Raw genomic sequence first — 18228 nt, 5'->3', positions numbered from 1 at the left:
GGCTGGAACCTAGGACCCCAAGCCTCCCTCTGCTGTCTTCCTGATCTTCCAGTTGAACTGCTCAGCTGGGGCCCCTGCACCCAAAGTAATTCATATCCAGCTGTGGCCTCCTTTGACTAAAGTTGAGGGCCCAGGGGTCCTCTGCTGAAGGTAGAGTTTGGGGAGCATATTATTCCATGTTCCATCTCTCATTCACTGAGCCCTTGCTGCGCCCCTGCTGTGTGCTGGAATCTGGAACTCTGAGATGAGGAAGACACTGGATTAGTCAGGATACTTTTGGGCCCAAGTTACCAAAAACCAAACCCAAACTGGCTTAAACAAAGAAGGGAATGTATTGGCTTAAGTTCAAAAGGGATACCCAACTTCAGGCATGGTGGGTTCCAGGTGCTGAGATGCCATCATCATCAGGATTGGATTTGTCTTTCTCTTCTCTTTTGGTGCCACAGTGGCCGCCAGCAGCCTGACTGACACAGCTTCTCCACACCTCCAGAAGATTCCCTTTCCTAGTGGCTTCATCCAAAGCCCCAGAATAGCATCTCACTGGGTTGACTTGGGTCATGTGCCCATCCTTGAGCTGCTTGCCGTGGCTGGGGGTTGGGATAGGCTACTTGGTCTGCTTTGGGTCAAGGCCCTCCTGGAGCTGAAAGACAAAGCTCCTCCCCTGGATGCAGGGAAGGAGCAGCTCCCCAAGGGAAATGGGGGTGACATTGCTGGGAGAAAAGGGGATAGAAGTCTAGAGAAGCTGGACTGCACATGGGCAGAGAAGCATATTGACTGTATACTGTATACATACACGTGCTTTTTGTTTTTGTTTTGTTGTTGCTGGGTTTTTTTAGACAGGATCTCCCTCTGTCACTCAGGCTGGAATGCAGTGCTACGATCAGAGATCACTGAAGCCTCAAACTCCTGGGCTCAAGTGATCCTCCTGCCTCAGCCTCGTGAGTAGCTGGGACTATAGGCATGCACCACCATGCCAGGCTAATTAAAAAAAAAAATTATAGAGACAGAGTCTCACTATGTTGCCCAGGCGGGTCTTGAACTCCTGGCCTGAAGTGATTGTACCACCTTGGCCTCCCAAAGGGCTGGAATTATGGGTCTGAGCCACCAAGCCCGTCCTCAGATGCCTAGCATAAATCATCAAATCATAACTGGCCTCAAGTTCTCTCCAGCCTCTGCTGACACAGGGATGGGGCTGGAGTTATTTGGACTCATTATTTCTTTTCCTGCAGCACTATAAGGTGCAGATTCTTGACCCCAGTGTTCAGACGGGGAAACTGAGGCTCAGGGAGAAGCAGCGTCTGTCTCTGCCAGGAGTTTTTAGAGGACAGGGACCATGTCTTCCTCAGTTCCGTTTCTTGTGTTGCACCTACTGTAGCCAGGCAGCTCCTCAGTGGGACCTGGATCTTCTGGGATCTATGGAGCCACCTCCCAAATTAGCTCTGAACAGGCTAAGCCCTAGTGACTTCTGGTGGATCCTGCACCCCCAAGACAGAGGTGACACATCATGCCCTGAGCTTGGGACGAGACAGAGAAATACACCGACCACTGCCTCCCACAGTTGTCTTCTCTTGGGCCCAACATAATGCTGGGATGCTACCATTAGAAACTACTGGATCATAGCATCTCTCTTGGCTCCTTTTTTTTTTTTTTTTTTGATAAATTCTTTCTCAGCATACACCTTGGCTCACCTGCACTGCTAATTTACCAGACCCACCAGGGTCTACCTGAATTCCACTTCAACCAAGGAATTGGCCCTTGGTCCACTTGACTCCCCAAGGTCTACTTGAATTCCAATTTCACTTGGAACTCTGCAACACCAATCTTAAGATAATGCTCTGTGTTTTTAATGAATGTGTGTGAGGAGCTTCATGTTCATTTGATCCCGTGTCACTCTCACAGCATACAGGAAGGCACATCCTATTATCATCTCCACTTTATAGGTGAGGAAACTGAGGCTCAGTCAGGTAAGTAACACAGTCTTGTTGCACAGCTAGAAGGTGGTGGAGCTGGGATTTGAACCCGGGCAGGCTGGCTCCACAGCCCACACCATTAAACACTCCTGAGATTGCACCTAACAAGTATTTTGCCCCCTCCAAGTCAGTGCCAGGCGTAATGGACAGATCCACCCTGCCCTCGGAGCTCCCCTTCTTCATTTGACCCAGGACAGCCGTAGGTGGCAGGTAGGGCAAGGTTATCCCTCTTGCAGCTGAAGAGCTAAGGGGCCCCAGGGAAGGGAAGTGCCACATAGTCAGGGAGTTTTCAGGCTGGGCTCCGTAGTCAGTTTTGCACATAACTGTAGGCTCCTGCAGTGGGCCCTGAGGCCTGTGGGGTCTCTGGGGTGGGTGTGTAGGGGACAGAGACCCAGAGCTGGGCCTGGAGCTGGCAGATCCACCTCCCTATGCAGGTCTGGATGTGGTCCTCAGAGTGTCCTCACCTGTAAGGCCGGGGACACTTACAGGGCACCCTCCAGGGTTAACTGGTGACAGGAAACCCCACCAGGTCAGAACTCTGCCTCTCCCGCACCCTGGGAGCCTCGGCCTCCTTATTTATTTATTACTTATTTATTGCTGTGCTCTCCACACGTCAATTTCAGCTGGCACTGCAGACCACCTGGGCCATCTCTCTTCCTACCAAAGGCACTGATGGAGCTAGGAAGCGGCCTCATCCACGGCCAGAGCTCCCAACCGTGCTCTGCCACTTAACAGTCTGCAAAACCCCAGGCAACGCAGCCTGCCCTCCCTGGGCTAAGCCAGCCAGGGGGGGCTCGGCCCACAGCCTGGCCCACAATAGGGATTTTACAAGGGGTGCTCCCTGGGCCTAGATGTGGCAGCGGCCTAGTTTGGTGGCTGGGACCTGAGACCTGTTTTGCCGCATGCATGCTGTGTGACTCTGGTAGAATACCGCACCTCTCTGAGCTTCAGTTTCCTTGCTTGTAAAATAGGGATGTTCCTAGGACCACCCTCATGCGCTCTAAGGATTTGATGTGATAGTTCATGGAACGCATCAGATTCCTGACTTTCCTGCCTTCACCTCACTGGGCCTCCCATCCCCATTCACACACAAGGGGTTGGGCTCCATGCGGAATAACCACAACACTAATAACGGTTACATATTATTTATCTAGCACCTACTGTGTGCCACCCTCCGCTAAGTGCTCTATGCTTGTGATCTCGTGTAACCCTGCCATACTAGAGGCAGGAACTGTTAGCCCCATCTGTCAGATGAGGAAACTAAGGCACACTGAGTTGGGATTTGACCTCAGATCTGCCCATCCCTAAAGGCATGTGTTCTCTGCTCCCTTCCCTTCCTCTCTGTTTGCACAGCTAAGCCACAGCTTTGCTGCTCCTCTAGAGGCTCACGCCTCTCAACTGCAGAGGAGAGGCTTACAGTGGGGATGGGACAGGGGCTATGGCAGTGGGGCAGCCCTCACGCTGTCCTCAGGTCTCGAGAAGGAGCTGGGTGATGCCATTCAAGTGCCCACTTCCTGCTTCCTCGGCTAGCCCTGAGAGGCCTCTGCCACCCACACCTTTAGGATGAAGACAGAATCCCTCAGCAGAGTCTGTGTAAAGGAGCCCAGAACCTCCAGCCTAGCTGAGTTGCCCAACAGAGCCTCCCTGAGCCTCACCTTCTGCCAGTAGTGCCTCCTGATGCTTTGGGCTGGAATCCATGTACTGTGGGGCCTCTGAGCCTGGGGCCTGCTCTGTCTTTGTTTAAAATTATTTGTCTGCAAGTTTCAGGGAGGTAGCGTGGAAGAGCTGAAAGGAGACTCCTGCATGGAATCAGAAGGGCTGGGAGATTACTGAGAAGGGAATCACTTCCTCGCTGTGTAATTCATTTTTATTACTGGTCAGATCTGTGTATCCAGAACTGCCCTGTGTTCCATCCGTCCTAGGAATCCTGCATGCTGGTGAATGCTAGGCCAAAGGATTCCAGAGATAGGATTGCTGCGAAGTGATGGGGTTTGGCAGGAGTTCTGCATGTGGGGGAACCCTCCGACTTTCTCAAGGGAGGCTCTCACTGCTGGTTCACAGGCAAAGCCTGATTTCTGTGGCAGCCATGATTCCCGAGCGGGTGTCTTGCCCTTCCTATGAGTGTGGTCTGTAGCCTGATTCATCAGAGGGGCTTTCATGGTTTTGGAAAAGGATGGAGGAAGCATGAACACCTGCCTTGGTAGAGAGAGGGCAGGAACCTGGGGTTCTAGAGCCACCTCTGCAACATATGTGCTCTGTGACCATAAGCAAGTCACTGCCCATCTGCCTCAGTCTCCCCTAGGGCAACACTGCCCTGCCAAACTCAGGGGTCAGGATGTGGGATGAGAGAGGAGGCTAGCCATGTGTACGACAAGAAGGGATGCTGGATGTGTTTTCTGAGCACTCACACATAGTCCCCAAAACTCCACCCAACCAGCAGTTTGAGCAGCTTCTCCGGGTATCCCCATGTTACATGTTATAGTTGTAGGGGTTAGGAGTTAAGAGGTGGGGCCTGGGTCTCCTCGTTCTACTCTGGTGGCCCTATCACATGCCCAGTGTGATGTTGCCTGCTGGGGACACAGGACAAGTGGACTCTTGTCCTTGTCTCAGAGCTCCTTAGTCTTGGGGGCAGGTAGATAATCTCAACCTAGTATGAAATGTGTTGAGGTCCAGCAGGCGGAGTGCCCTGAAGGGAGCAAACATTCCCAGGCAGAGAGGATGCATGGAGTCCCACTAGAGGGGAAGGACATTCTAGGGGGAGGGCCTTGCAGGTGCAAAGGCCTGGAAGTATCAAACAGCCAGCCCAGGGAAGAGGGGAGGAGGGGATTGGTAGATTTCAGCAAAAGGTGGGGTGGGCCAGGTGAGCACTTTGGTGGGAAGAGGACTTGAGGGTGGGGCCCGCTGGAGGTTTGCTGCAGAGGCTAGAACATCCGGCACTGCACTCCCCAGGCCCGGCTGCTTTGGAGGAAGGGCCTTGCCGCCACCAATGCCACCGCTGGCTCCGGGGAGGATTATCTATTTTAGCAACTCCGGGAGGGCGGAGGAAGGGAGCGCCCAGCCTGTGCCAGTTAGCGCAAGCAGCTCTGGAGCGGGCACAGGAGCGCCGGCTCCAGGCGTGGGAGGCTGGGGCAGGCTGCACAGGGCTCTGCCGGAGGGCAGGAGGGCACAATGCTGGCGGTGTCACTCAAGTGGCGGCTGGGCGTGGTGAGGCGGCGGCTCAAAGGTGCCGGTGAGTCTGGGTGGAGGGCGAGGGGCCCGGAGGGACTTCTTGGGCTCCCTGCCTGTCCTCAGTCACCCCTGCTCTCCCTCCCCCTCTCTCTCGCGGAGCCTTTTGGGTTTCTCTGCTGCATCTCTCTCTCCCTCTGTGTGTCTGTCCCAGACCACTCCAGTTCCCTTCCCAGTCTCTCCACCGCTCTGCTTCCTTCTCTGTCTCCTCCATCTCTCTGTCTCTGTCTCTCCGCTCTCTCTGGGTCCCTTCCTCTCTCTTCCACTGTCTCTCTGTCTCTCTCTCCTCTCTCTCCTGCTGTCTCTCTGTCTGGCCTCTGGGTCTCTCTGTGTCTGTCTCTCCTGCTGTCTGCCCTCCCTCACCCGGTTCTCTGCCCCCGCCTCTGCTCTGCCTTCTCTCTCCCACTCTGTCTGTCTCTGTCTTGCTCTTCTCTGTTCCTCTTCCACTGTCACTGTCTCTCCCTGGGTCTCTCTGGACTTTCCTGTGTGTCTCCTTCATCGCCCCCACCCCTTCCCAGGGCCATGTCCCCAGCAGCCTTTTCTCTCCTTCCTGTTGAGGCCGTGGGGCTGTCCAGATGGGCTGGGGTTGCCTGGCAGGGGCGCTGTGTGTGGGGGAGGAGGGGTGGGAGGGAGCGAGGGGCTGTACGTGGGGAGTTGGGACAGGGGGACATAGGTGAAGGCTGCCTGGCTCTGGGCAAGACTCTCTGTGCTGAGCCCCAGCCTGTGCCAGGTGCCATCCCTGGACACATGCTCAGCCCCTCAGAGTGCTAGGAAGGGGCTTAGGGTGGGACCAAGATTGGAGTGGGGGTGGGGAGGAGCTGGAGTTAAACCCCCCAGGCTGTGTGACCCCAGGCTTCACCTTTGCTGCCATGTCTCCATCTACAGCACGGGGAGGAGGGAAGTGGTGGATTCACGATCTCTATGCTTCAGGCTGAGGACCAAGAATCATCTTACTGTCAACAGGAACAGCAGTGACAGACATGCACTCAGCACCACTCTGTGCCAAGCAGTACATTCACTCATTCATTCCTCACAGTGGCCCTGCAAGGCTGGTCCCATCCTCATTCTGATTGTGCAGAGGAGGAAAGTGAGGCACAGAGTGGTTAAGTAACTTGCCTAAGGCCAAACAGCTGACACACTGAGGCTCTCTCCAGCCAGTGAGCTTGTAACTGAGCATTTTCCAGACTCTGAGGTGCCTACACAGGGAGTCTTCCTTAGGGAGGTGGCGGGGATGGGGGTGGGTGTCCGTGGGGCAGCAGAGGGCTCTAGGTCCTGCACTGGCCTCAGGGCAGCTGGTGGCCTGACATCCTAGAGGTCCCTGGAAGCCTGGTCCACAGAGACAGAGCAGCTGGTGCCTGGAGAACATCAGGAACAGGCCTCTCTTTGGGTCTGACCAGAGACTCCTCTGCTGAGACCACCCCCGCAGGAGACACTCCCTCCCCCATTGAGGCTACTGTCCTCTGTTCAGGTCCACAGACCGTAAGGGCCCAGTGGGATCCTCCCAGGCTGGAGGGACAGATGAAATCCTGGGTTGGCTCCAGATTTGAGCTTCCCCAGGATTTGGAGAGCGGCCTACTAAATGCTGTGGATCAGGCTCTGCATCTTGGAGATGCAGGAAATGCTTGTATTGGCCCAGACAGACCAGGGTTCAAATCTTGTTCTGGCTCTTACTCCCTGTGTGGCCTTGGATGGCTACTCAACCTCAGTTTCCTCCCCTGTTGAAGTGAGCCCAAGAAAAACTGCCCTTCTGAGATTGCAGTGCCGATTGAGGAAGTTTGGGACACACAGTAGACTCCTGGAATTTTTAATTCCATCTTCCCCTTAGTGACCCAACCACTTACTTCCTCTCCCCATGCACACACCACTGTCCCCAGGGCAGTCACATCTGGGGCCAGCATAGCTCTTAATAGAAAATAAGCAAAGGAAAAAGGAGGGCTCAACCTGGTTGATTGAGGACACACTGCGCAGACTTGAGCCAGGCTCCTGCCCGACCCCTCTCCACTCCTTCACGGAGGGCACTGAGGGAGGCACAAGGAACTTGCTTTGCCCATTAAGTGAGCCTGCACATTCACGAAAATGAAACCTCAGGGAGAAGAATCCAAGAGATGTGGGAGAAGGCAAGGTGTTTCTTCTGTCTTCTTCTTCAAAATCTTTTTTTCAAAAGATGCCTGGGTAACATTTCTCCATTTCCAGCCTATATTATTTTAATGGGCTGTCCTGTTGCTCATCTTTTCTGGGTAAGGCCCCCAGGTTTCTCAGTCTGTGAATACTTGGGCGGAGGTCCCTGAGCCACATGGCCATGTGAGACCCCTCCCATGTCCTCCAAACTGAGACTCGAGGGTGTAGTTATTGCCTCTAGAAGGAAGCAATGACTTTGCTTGAGAGAGGTCAAAAGAGACTCCCAGAGCTGGGTATTTAAGGATGAGTAGGAGTTTGCCAGGTAGATAGGGAGGGGAGCAGCTCATGAAAATGCCTGGAGGTGGCCAGGCACGGTGGCTTATGCCTGTAATCCCAGCACTTTGGGAGACCGAGGTGGGCGGATCACTTGAGGTCAGGAGTTCAAGACCAGCCTGGCCAACATATAGTGAAACCCCATCTGTACTAAAAAATACAAAAATTAGCTGAACGTGGTAGCACGTGCCTGTAATCCCAGCTACTTGGGAAGCTGAGGCAGGAGAATAGCTTGGACCCAGGAGGCACAGGTTGTAGTGAATCAAGATCATGCCACTGCACACCAGCCTGGGTGATAGAGCGAGACTCCGTCTCTAAAAAAAAAAAAGAAAGAAAGAAAATGCCTGGAGGCTTGAAAGATCTGCCTCAAGACCCCATGAGAGTCTTGGTCAGCAAGAAGGGTATGGGGAGAGGAGGGAGGCAGGGTGGAGGAGGTGAAAGGCTGTAGAGCTTGGACCCTGTCTTGGGGGCAGTGGGAGCCATGGATGGTCCCTGAGCAGGAGAGAGTGGAGGACTGCTTCGAGTATTAGAATAGGATCTGGACCAGGTATGGTAGCTAGCTCATGCCTATAATCCCAGAACTTTGGGAGTCTGAGGTGGGCAGATCACTTGAGGCCAGGAGTTCAAGACCTCCCTGCCTAACATGGTGAAACCCCATCACTACTAAAAATACAAAAATTAGCCATGTGTGGTGGCACATGCCTGTAATTCCAGCTACCTGGGAGGCTGAGGCAAGAGAAACGCTTGAACCTGGGAGGCGGTGGTTGCAGTGAGCCAAGACTGTGCCAAAAAAAAAAAAAAAAAAAAAAAAGAGAGAGAGGGAGAGAAAGAAAAGAATAAGCTCTGGCTGTGGTCTACAGACCATAGGTAGGGTTGGAGGAAGGAGGCTTGGGTGGGACCCAGGCAGGAGGTGAGGAGCCAGGACTATAGGGTGGGCAGAATCGACAGACGTCAAGGCAGGAGAATAGCCTGTGTCATTTACTCATTCAACAAATATTTATTGAGCACCTATTATGTCGTAGGTATTGTTCTAGGCCCTTGGGGTACAACAGGGCACAAGACAGACACAAACCCCTGTCCTTGCCCTCCTGAGCTTTGTCTGCCTGTGCCCACTCCGTGGTGCGTGTCTGTGATGAATTATTCACTCCCTCCTTCCGCTCCTTAATGAGACTCCCCTTGGCCTCCCACACGCCACCACATCCAGCTCCTGGCATTTCTCCTGGCAGCCACATCAGGGTCTCAAATCTGACTCCCAGCGTGGAAATGAGCCCTCTCTCCCCAGTGCCCCACTCCTGAGCCTCTGCCCTCCTCCATGCCTGGGGGCACCAGAATTTCAGATCAGCTATGGTGGCTCAGAGACCAGGTAATTTTTTTTTTTTTTTTGAATCAAGAAGACAAGGATAAACTCTCGTCCTGGAATTGCAGAATCCCGGCAGCCTGGAGTGAACCTCTAGATCTGTTCTTTGTTTCCCAAGCATTTATTGAGCACTTGCTGTGTGCCAGGCACTTCCCATGTGCTTTCTCACCCTTGCAACAGGCCTGTGGGTTATGAACTAAATCGCCCCATTTGCAGTTGAGGAAACTGAGGCTTAAAGACAAAGTTACTTTCCAAGGTCACACACCTAGGAAAGAAGTAGTAGAGCATGAGCCTACCCAGGCCGCCTGACTTCCAAGTCCAAGCATTTCACCCCGGGGGCGTTCCTTCACTGTCAGCTTATTCAGCCTCCCCTGCTGGGTGCAAGGGACCCCTCGGTTGTATTCCCAACATGTGGCCACTGCTCTGCTTTCCCCAGGCTCCCCCAAGTCCTCTGCCTTCTCTGTGCTTCTCCTGTCCCGGGACAGCCCTGCAGAAACAGCGATGCCTCTCCACAAGTCTCCCTGCTCCAGGCTGAGTGAGCCCCGCTCCCCACAGGACAGTCTCCTCCCGCTCTCCGCCTGGCTGTCACCTCCGTCCATACCCCATCCTCTGTATGTCCCTGTTGCAGAGCAGAGCCCAGAGTGGAGCCCAGGGCCTGGGGAGGTCTGCGCCAGGCAGAGCAGACAGACGTGCCAGGCTCCTCCCTGAATGCCCCAACCGCACATTGGCCTTGCTTGTGCGTGTCTCCCTCTGGAATGCATGCTGATTTCTTCAGCTCAGGTCCGGGCATTGTCTCCGTCTGTCGGCTTGAATGTTCAGTCCAGCAGGACCATCTGCCTGTCTTAATTGTCCAGATCGTTGTGAAGGCTCCCAGCCCTGTCTCCCCACCCACTGGGGAGATAGTCAGATGGAGCGGAAAGCACCTCCATCAGCCAAGGGACTGAGGCTGACCGCAACTCTTCATGGGTCCTTGGCAGGTCCGTGTTCCTCCTGGCCTCAACGTCCCTTCTGGGCCCCTGGCCCTGCTCTCCCGGGCCTGGAAGTCTTGCTGCCTCCCCCCTCCTGCCCACTCACTCCCCTTGGGCCAACCTTGACTCTCTGGTTCCCACATTTTGCTATCTTGGCCGAGGTGATGGTGACTCATAAGCAGATGTGGTGGGCAGGTGGGCGGGCGAAGCGGGGCACATGGCCAGCAGCCACTAACAGCCCATAATTGGGGCTGCTGGGGTCCCTGTAGGATGACCTTGGGCAAGATCCTTGCTCCTCGCTGTGTCTCAGTGCCCATGTGCAGAGTGGGTTTGTTGAGGAAGGTTTGTTTGGGGTTTGTAAGCAGCCGAGGGTCATTTGGAATTCAAGCTGGGGATGGAGGTGAAGGCGTTCCAGGGTGGCTGAGGCCAGAGCTGAAGCAGCCCCCAAAGACCGCAAGCCCTACTCCTCCCGCAGCCGCACATATACTCCCATTTTATACATGAGGAGATTGAGGCCGGTTTTGCCCAAGGTCATCCAGCCAGTCCGAGGTGGAGGTAGATCTAGGAGTTGAACTCAGGGCCCCTCTGAGGCCCCAGCGGTGCTGCTGCGGGGAGGGTGGCATACTAGAATGTTCCTCACACTTCATCACCATGCTGGTGTCTTCTTCTAGGGGTAGATGGGCAAGGAAGAGAGTGGGATGGCCAGCAATGAGTTGACACACAGTGGGACTGAGAGGTGCCGAGGGCTTGGAGCCCTAGATGAGGCCCCAGCCAGTGGGAGGGCTTCCTGGGGGCAGCAGTCTTGGAGGGCTTGTAGGACTTGGCCTGGCAGACAGGGATTAGGAAGAGGGCATTCCTGGAGGATGGTGATAAAAAGGCTCAGAGGTGGGAATTGGCTCTGCTACTTGGTGCTGGGAATGGGAGGCGGGGAGGCTGGAGAGGGCTGGTCAGTTTGGGGCGCAGGGGGCTCAGCTGCCAGGCAGCAGGCACTGGCCTGGAAATCCCAGGGTCAAGCCCTGTCCTCAAACATGTGGTCATTGCCAGGGCCCACCCCCAAACCCTGCAGGGCTCCCACCCCCATACCTCTGCTGATCTTTCTGGCATATTCTCAGCTGGGTGGCCTGGGGTCCTTGGATGGTCCTTCCCATGTTCTCACCCTGCCTGAGGGTCCACCGTGGGTCCACAGCTCCAGGGTTCTCTTTCAATATTCAAGTCTACCATGAGGACACAGAATCTGGTGATCACCATGTCCACCAAGCCCTTTTGAGAATGTGTGTGAATTGAACTGTGATTTAAGGCTTTGGAGCCAGAGAACTGAGCTGTCTCTGGGCTCCAGTTTCCTTGTCTGTAAAATGAAACGATTGATGATCCCAGCCTCATGGGACTGAAGTAAATGCCCCTAGAGGTGAGAAGTAGTATGAAATCTGTAGAGTGCCAGCTGGGGGCCAGCCGGGATTGTCATTATTAGAGGCTTATGTTCCCATTTTCTCTGAGCCTCAGTTTCCCCACTTGGGCATAGAGGATGTCTGTCCAGCATGGTCAGATGTTGTGGCATCTGGGAAGATGGTTTGTTCTTCCTGGTTGGGGGAACCCCCCAGGAAGTGGCCCCAGAATAACGGGGTGAATGGCCACCACCGTGTTCAGCCACACACTGAGTCTCCACTGAAGCCACATCCAGACTGAGCTGTGGCCTCTCCTGCCAGGGCTCAGAGGCCATGGTGTGGGACTAGGGGGAGCCATAGGGAGGCAGGCTGCAGCTGGGATAACAGACTGACTGTCACCCCTTACAACTGTTCAGGAATAGGGTGGGCTGCTCAGAGGTGGTGAGCTCCCATTTATGGAGGTGTACAAGCTGTACTAGACAGCAGAGAGGATTCCTGCATTGAACTACAGTGTTGGAAGGGATGAATTGTTGATTTCTTTCCAATATGGCAATTCAGAGATTATGTACATTCATCATATATTTCTCATTCATTCATTCTGCAAACACTTGTGTAGCACTTACTGTGTGCACAACGCTGCCCTGGGCATGGGGTTGAAATCAGTGAGCAAGACAGTTGTGGATCTCCCATTTAGTGGAAAAGAACAGGTGGAGGAAGGGCTGAGAGGAAAGGCATTGGAGGAAAGGCTGAGGGAGGTAAAGGAGACACACCCCACATGGCCAGGGTGGGCCTCTGGGTGGAGGGTATTAGACTGGACTGTAAGGATGAAAGTGAGGAAGAACATTCCAGGCAAAGGGAAGAGTCTGTGCAAACGGTTCGAGGACGGAGCACCTGGTTCTCACGGTCTGGCCCTCTGCCCATCCTAGTTGGGCCGCCTTACCAAAGCCCCTTCCCCTCTCTCGACCTCAGTTTCGCACTGTAGCATGGGAACAGCAATGTCTATCCCATAGGATTCTTGAAAGATTCCATGAGACAGTGTACATAAAGTGCTGTGTACCCAGTAGGTGCTCAGCAAATGCTGGCCCTTTCCTTCTCTCTAAGGCGTTTGCGTTTGGACGGAGGGTCATGCTTGATCCATGGGTGGGTGGTGGGACTCCGGGCACAGTGTTAGCCACAGGCTGACCCTGGGACCAAAGCCGGTCACAGGCACAGGATGACAGCTGTGCCCACCCCTCCCAAAGCCTGATCCACTACCCTCATGCCTTGATTACCAGCCACAAGGGGGAGTCGCTGCATCAACTCCAGCGTGCGGAGGTCCGTGTACTGCTCCTGACAGCTTGGCCTGTGTACAGCTGCACAAACTCTCTGTGTCTTCACCAGAGGGACCTCCGGAGAGCCTGCTCCTTCCTAAATGTCATCCACATGGCCGGTCACAGTGCCGGGAATGCCCCATTCAGTGACCTCTCTTCTCCGCAGAACTGTGTCTGCGGAACCCGGCCCTGCGTGCCTAGGCAGCCCACCTGTTCTTTAGGGCCCCTTTTGTTGGTGCCTTTCCTTCCCACTTCCCACCCTCTGCCCAGGCTGTGCCCTCTCCCTCGAAGTCCCTGCCTACCTCACCTTTGAGTGTTGAGTTTCTTTGTCCCTCAAGGCGTGGCTCAGACACTGCCTCCACCCGGCAGCTTTCCTGGACTCCTCCTCTGACCATCCCTGACTCTGTGGCCACCTTTGTTCTGGGTGGGTTTGTGGCAGATCCTCTTTGGATGTAGTCCCTTTTATAAGAGATGCTGACATTTCAACATGTGTAATGTTCTTGGCCCACAGTAGGCCCTGTGTGAGCAGTGACTGGACTTTGAACTTGGGTTTCTTGACAACATTCTCTAGGACAGGGCAGGGAGGGACCACTGCATCCTGAGATTGGATGCTTAATGCTGCTTTTTCCTGGAGCTGAGCCCCAATAGCTTTGTCCATTTATTTCCATGTTTTGCTTTTTGTTAGGAAGGCAGAGAGAGGGCTGGTGGACAGTCAGAGCAGCCCCTGAGGGGAGGAGGATGGGGAGGGTGGACAGACAGCAAGGCCCGACCCCTCACCCAGGAGCGCTCTGAGCACCCATTCAAGTCAGTTTTCTAAGACACTTCGCTGACCCTATCCCTCTCTCCCTCCAAACTCTTCCAGCAGCATCCTCAGGAGAGAGTTCCAACTTCTAACATGCCATTTGAGGCACCTATTTATTTTTAATTTTTTAACTCCAAGTTCCAAAGGTTGAGCTAAATTTCTCAGTTCAAAGCACACATGGTTCTGGGCCATCCCAGCGCCAGATCTGGCTCTGTATAATCTTATTTCTTCTCCTTCATGCCCTATCCCCACCCCAAATTCCTTCCCTCTAAACTTGCACTAGAAATAGGTGAAACAGGTCTTTCCGTCTGTGTGTGCCCTTGCAGCATAGATAGTGCTTTATGTGTCTGCTTTCGATACATAATGACACCACATTTCAATACATAAATGATACCACAGGGTAGATCTCATTCTGTCTCTCTTCTTTCCTTCCTTTCCATCTTTCCTCCCTCCCTTTCTCCCCTACTTTCTTTCTTTAATGTGACACTAGGTTTTCTAAGATCCATTCATGTGCCTGCACTTCTAACTGCTGTGTCACACAACACGGTGTGCAGTCACCACGTTACCTGTCCCCTACCCTAGGATGGAGTCCCAGGTCACCTTTACCAACATTCTCAAGAGTTCATGCCCCTTAGGGACCTGGGTAGGGGGTGGAATTACTCTGCAATAACTTCCAGGAGTGAGGGTGCTGGGACACAGGTGGTCTGACATGGAATTTCTCCTAACACCACCAGGTGCTGCCACTGTGCTGCCTCAGTTTACCCCCCACCAGCTGTGCTGTGACTTTCCATCTCCATCTCCCCACATCTTCACCGGCTCTTGGTTTTGTCTGCATTTCCAGCATTTGCCATTTTGAGGAGAGTCAAGTGGGAGCTCGCTGTTTCTGTTTTCACTTCTCTGGTGACAGTTAGTTGGGACACCTCTGCATGAACTTGGGGTTATTTGCCCTCCACGCTCTGTGCCTCGCCTGTTTATAGCTGGTGCCCATTTTTCTTTTTCTTCCTGTTTTGCGTCAAGATATATCCTGACTCCACGCTTTCTGACCTCTCCCACTGGCAATTCCTCAAACGTGCCCTATTGGCTGTCATTAGAGGAACTTTGATGCTCAACTGAAGGGGAAAATGAGGCTCAGAGCAGAAGGGACGTGGATTCCAGATCTCCCGCCTCTCAAGTGCCTGGCCCATTTCCTCCCTCAGACCCCTCACCCCCGTGCCATCCTGACCCTTGCAGCCCACTCCCGGTAGTTGCCATTGCAAAATGGAAGTTAGGTCACAACACGACCCTGCTAAAAACCCTCCCCTCACACTCAACAGAATCCCAACTCCTCTCCCTGGCCTCGGCCGACCTTGTCTCTGTGCCTTAGCTGCACCTGCCCCTCAGCTGCTCCTGGTACCCAAGCTTGGTCGGCCTAGGAACCTCCTCCTCCCTTTGTGCTCCTCATCCAGCTCCAGGCAGTTACTGCAGAGCAGTCCCCTCCCTCTACCCCACCCACAGGTCCCTACGGGGTGTGAAGATGCTGGTGAAGGAGACCTGGGGCTCAGCTTAAAAGTCGCCTACTCTGAGAGGCTCTCCTTGACCACCTGCCTTGTATTCTCCGTGCCAACATCGTGACTGTGTCTGCCACAGCCCTCAGGACCATCTCAAATGCCTTCTGTCTGTCTGTCTGTCTTTCTTGCTGGATCTCTGGTCCTCCCTAGACCAGAAGCTCTAAGAAAGGAGGGTCTGCCTGCTCTGTTCACTGCTGAAACCTCTGGCCCAGCTGACTTCTGGAAGGTAGTAGGTGCTTAGTAAATATTCTCTGAGTGAACGAGTAACCAGAGAGACAGGGCAGGGCCATGATCAGGCTGGCCATCTCCCTGTGCCCACATGCTATAGTTTTTTAGGTGTTTCGCTCATTCACTGAGCTTCTCAACAAAGACCTTGTTAGTACAGACAACTTCATCATCCACATTTTAGAGGAGGAACCTGAGGCTCAGAGAGGCCCACTGTACAGCTGTGCTCCCATGTCCTGTCCTCCAGGAGGGAAGCTATTGTGGGTGTCAAGGGAAGCATGGAGCCCAAGAGGGAGCCCCTGGGAGCTGCCCCGTCCGTGGCCAGGCCCCTGGCCTGCTGGTGACTTGACCCTGCCCAGTCAGGGGTTCCCAGCCCCTCTCAACATGTGTTTGTCGCTGGCTGGCTGCGTTGGCCCTCCTGACTCTGTGTTCACATGCCTGGGCTGTGGAGAGTGGTTCGGTGTGTGCATTTCTCGGGGCCACTGGGTGGCGATGCTGTCAGGCAGGGCTGGGTTCAAACCTTGGCTCCCCCTGACATTCTGCCTAAGGGCAAGTGGCTTTACCTTTCTGGGCCCTGGCTTCCTCATCTCTGAAGTGGAGATGTTCCTGGGATGAAGTGAGAAAATGTGTGCAAAATGCTGGTCACAAGGCCTGGTGCGTGGAGTCTCTGCTCCGATTATGTTAACGGTGGCTCTTCCCAACATTCTGGACACCCCCTGTCCTGGGCCTGTCCACACGGCTGCCATGCTTTGCTCTTGCGGCTGTTGGAGCCTCCTTGGCCTGTGGCCTTGCGTGTTTTCCTGTAGGCTGGCAGGCTCTGTGGGTCTGAGGCCCGCAGCTTGGGGCAGCCCACTGGGTGGCACTACCCCTGAAGCTCCTCCCACCCTTCCCTGAAGTCAGGTGAGGGGCCATGAGGGCTGGGGAGATGTGGGATACCTTGGACAGAGTGAGGACAAGACCAAACAGCGCCCCCTAAGAGGGGGTCCCCTAGTGCCCCTCCCCTGTGGCTGGCGGAATCCCAGACTGAGCTTCAGTTTCCCCATCTATAAAATGGGTACGATAATGCCTACCTGCCTGAAATGTTTAACAACAAGATGCAGGTTCTGAGAGGACCAGGCAGGGAGGGAGCAATTGTCCTGGCCCGGCCCCTGGGGTGGAGGGAGGAGGGTCGGAGGAAGAAGCAACGGACAGCCCAGAGCAATAAAGGTTTATCTCTCTTGTCCTTGAATTGCCATTGCTGCCTCCCTCTCACCCAGACTTCATTTCCAGCTGTCACTCAGGGCCCCTGGTGGGCTCAGGACAAGGCTCGCCTGTGTTATGACGGACTCAGCCCTGGAGTCAGAGATGAAGGACGGAGGCCTGGGTCCAGGCCCTCGCTGTGCTGGTGGGGCACCCCCGACAAGGCCCTCTGTGGGTCTCAGTTTTCCCATCTGTGCAGCATGGGCTTGGTTCTCAACCACAGTGGCCACTAGCCTCTGGGTGGGAGGGGCTAGGGGTGCTAGGAACCCTGCAGTGTGAGAGCAGCCCCGCACAAGCAGAATGCCCCAACTCTAGTGCCAGTGGTGCCCCACTGAGAGACAATGTGAGGGACCTGCAGGCCTGGCCCTGCGTTGGGAAGAGCATGTGGTGACCGTGAGTTTGCAAAACCCTTCCAAGGTCTCTGACCCTCACTCCTCACAAGGGGCAAAGTGAATCTCAGACAGATGTGACTTGCCCAGGGTCACACAGCTTGTGGGTGGTGGAGCTGGGACTCGAACCTGGGCATGTCTGACCTGTGTGCTTAGCTCCCTTGAAATTCTGTTTCTGGCCTGTTTGACAGCGTTAGTTTGAGACTTTTGGCAGGCAAGTGGGTGGATGAATGCTTTCTGTTTCATTAATACGTGGTCTTCCCAACCCTAGAGGGTAGGTGTTTTTATTATTCTCATTCTACAGCCGAGGAAGCTGAGGTCCAGAGAGATTTGGACAAGTGCCCCGATCACACAGGAATCCGTCTTCCAGTTGTCTCACAAACCTGGGGACATGGAAGTGTCAGGGCCCCTCCTGACCAAAGAGGGTCTGCCTGCCAGCTCAGTGGCCCTGCCATCTCCCCTGGGCTGCTCAGCCCCCTCACGTGTCACCCACAGCATTTGAAACATGGGGCAGTCAGATGCTGTCCTCAGGAGCCCCTGGTGGCCTGGGTGCTTGGCAGGCCTGGCTTCCAGCCACCTTGCATGCCCAGGCAATCTGTTCCCCTTTTCTTCTGCTTCCCTGAAGTTGGCAGCATTGGACAAGAAGGATCGTCTTTGGAGGGTGATCAAGCAGCAGCTTTGCCTCTTCTCATGTCCTAGAAGGAGCCCTTGCTGCTCATTCCTAGGCCGCCTCCCAGACGGAAATCCTTCTCTCACCTACTGTCAGCCTGCACTCTGTGTTTGAGGTGCTTGCAAAGCTGTCTCACCCTGCTGCACTACAGCTATCCTTAGCTCTCCATTTCCTGCAGGATGAAAGACAAACTCTTTAATACAGCGCTCCTCAAACTTCATATGCATCACCTGAGGACCCTCTTAACATGCAGCTTTTGATTTGGCAGGCCTGGGCGGGGCCCGAGCATCTGCGTGTCTGACAAGCTCCGGGTGATGCAGATGCTGCTGGTCCTCAGACTGCACTTGGAGGAGCGAGACCCTAGTAGACCACCCCGGGCCTGGCTGTATCTCTGTTTCCTTCTTTGTCTCCTCACTTAGTCATGTGGGATTTCAGCCATGGACTCACACACATGCAATGGCTTTTTCCTTCGTGGACAAACTCCTTCCCATCCTTCAAAGTCAGTCTAAAAAACCCTTCTCAGTGGACTCCCAGACAGAGCTAATTCCTCTTCCTCTGCACACCCAGAAGCTTTACAAATCCCTGAAATCCTGAGGCCCATAGCAGTGCCATTAAGAATAGCGGTGCTGGTGCCAGGCCTCCTGAGTGTGAAACTTGGCTCCATCCTTACCAGCTGTGTGACCTTGGGCAAGT

General features: G+C 54.3%; 1 protein-coding gene across 8 annotated transcripts in view; it reads left to right on the top strand.

Moving 5' to 3' along the window:
* GRIP2 (glutamate receptor interacting protein 2) overlaps positions 1 to 18228 on the top strand; it is a 111641-nt gene that overhangs the window by 41707 nt on the left and 51706 nt on the right. For 4 of the 8 annotated variants that reach the window (XR_678809.5, XM_009444937.4, XM_009444936.5 and 1 more), the window contains exon 1: positions 5049 to 5199. The exons of 1 other annotated variant lie outside the window; for it this stretch is intronic. Coding sequence is in view for 5 of the 7 variants with exons in the window: in XM_009444937.4 (XP_009443212.2) it covers positions 5139 to 5199 (61 nt within the window). In the remaining 2 variants the exon portion in view is untranslated. Of the gene's footprint in view, positions 1 to 5046; positions 5200 to 18228 lie in introns of those variants that run through there. 3 more of the 8 variants (XR_010155503.1, XM_009444938.4, XM_054680387.1) reach the window with 1 other exon arrangement.

Source organism: Pan troglodytes, chromosome 2, assembly GCF_028858775.2.
Source record: "Pan troglodytes isolate AG18354 chromosome 2, NHGRI_mPanTro3-v2.0_pri, whole genome shotgun sequence".
In the NCBI taxonomy this organism is placed as follows: Eukaryota; Metazoa; Chordata; class Mammalia; order Primates; family Hominidae; genus Pan; species Pan troglodytes.
This window is presented reverse-complemented; position numbering and strand designations above follow the sequence as displayed.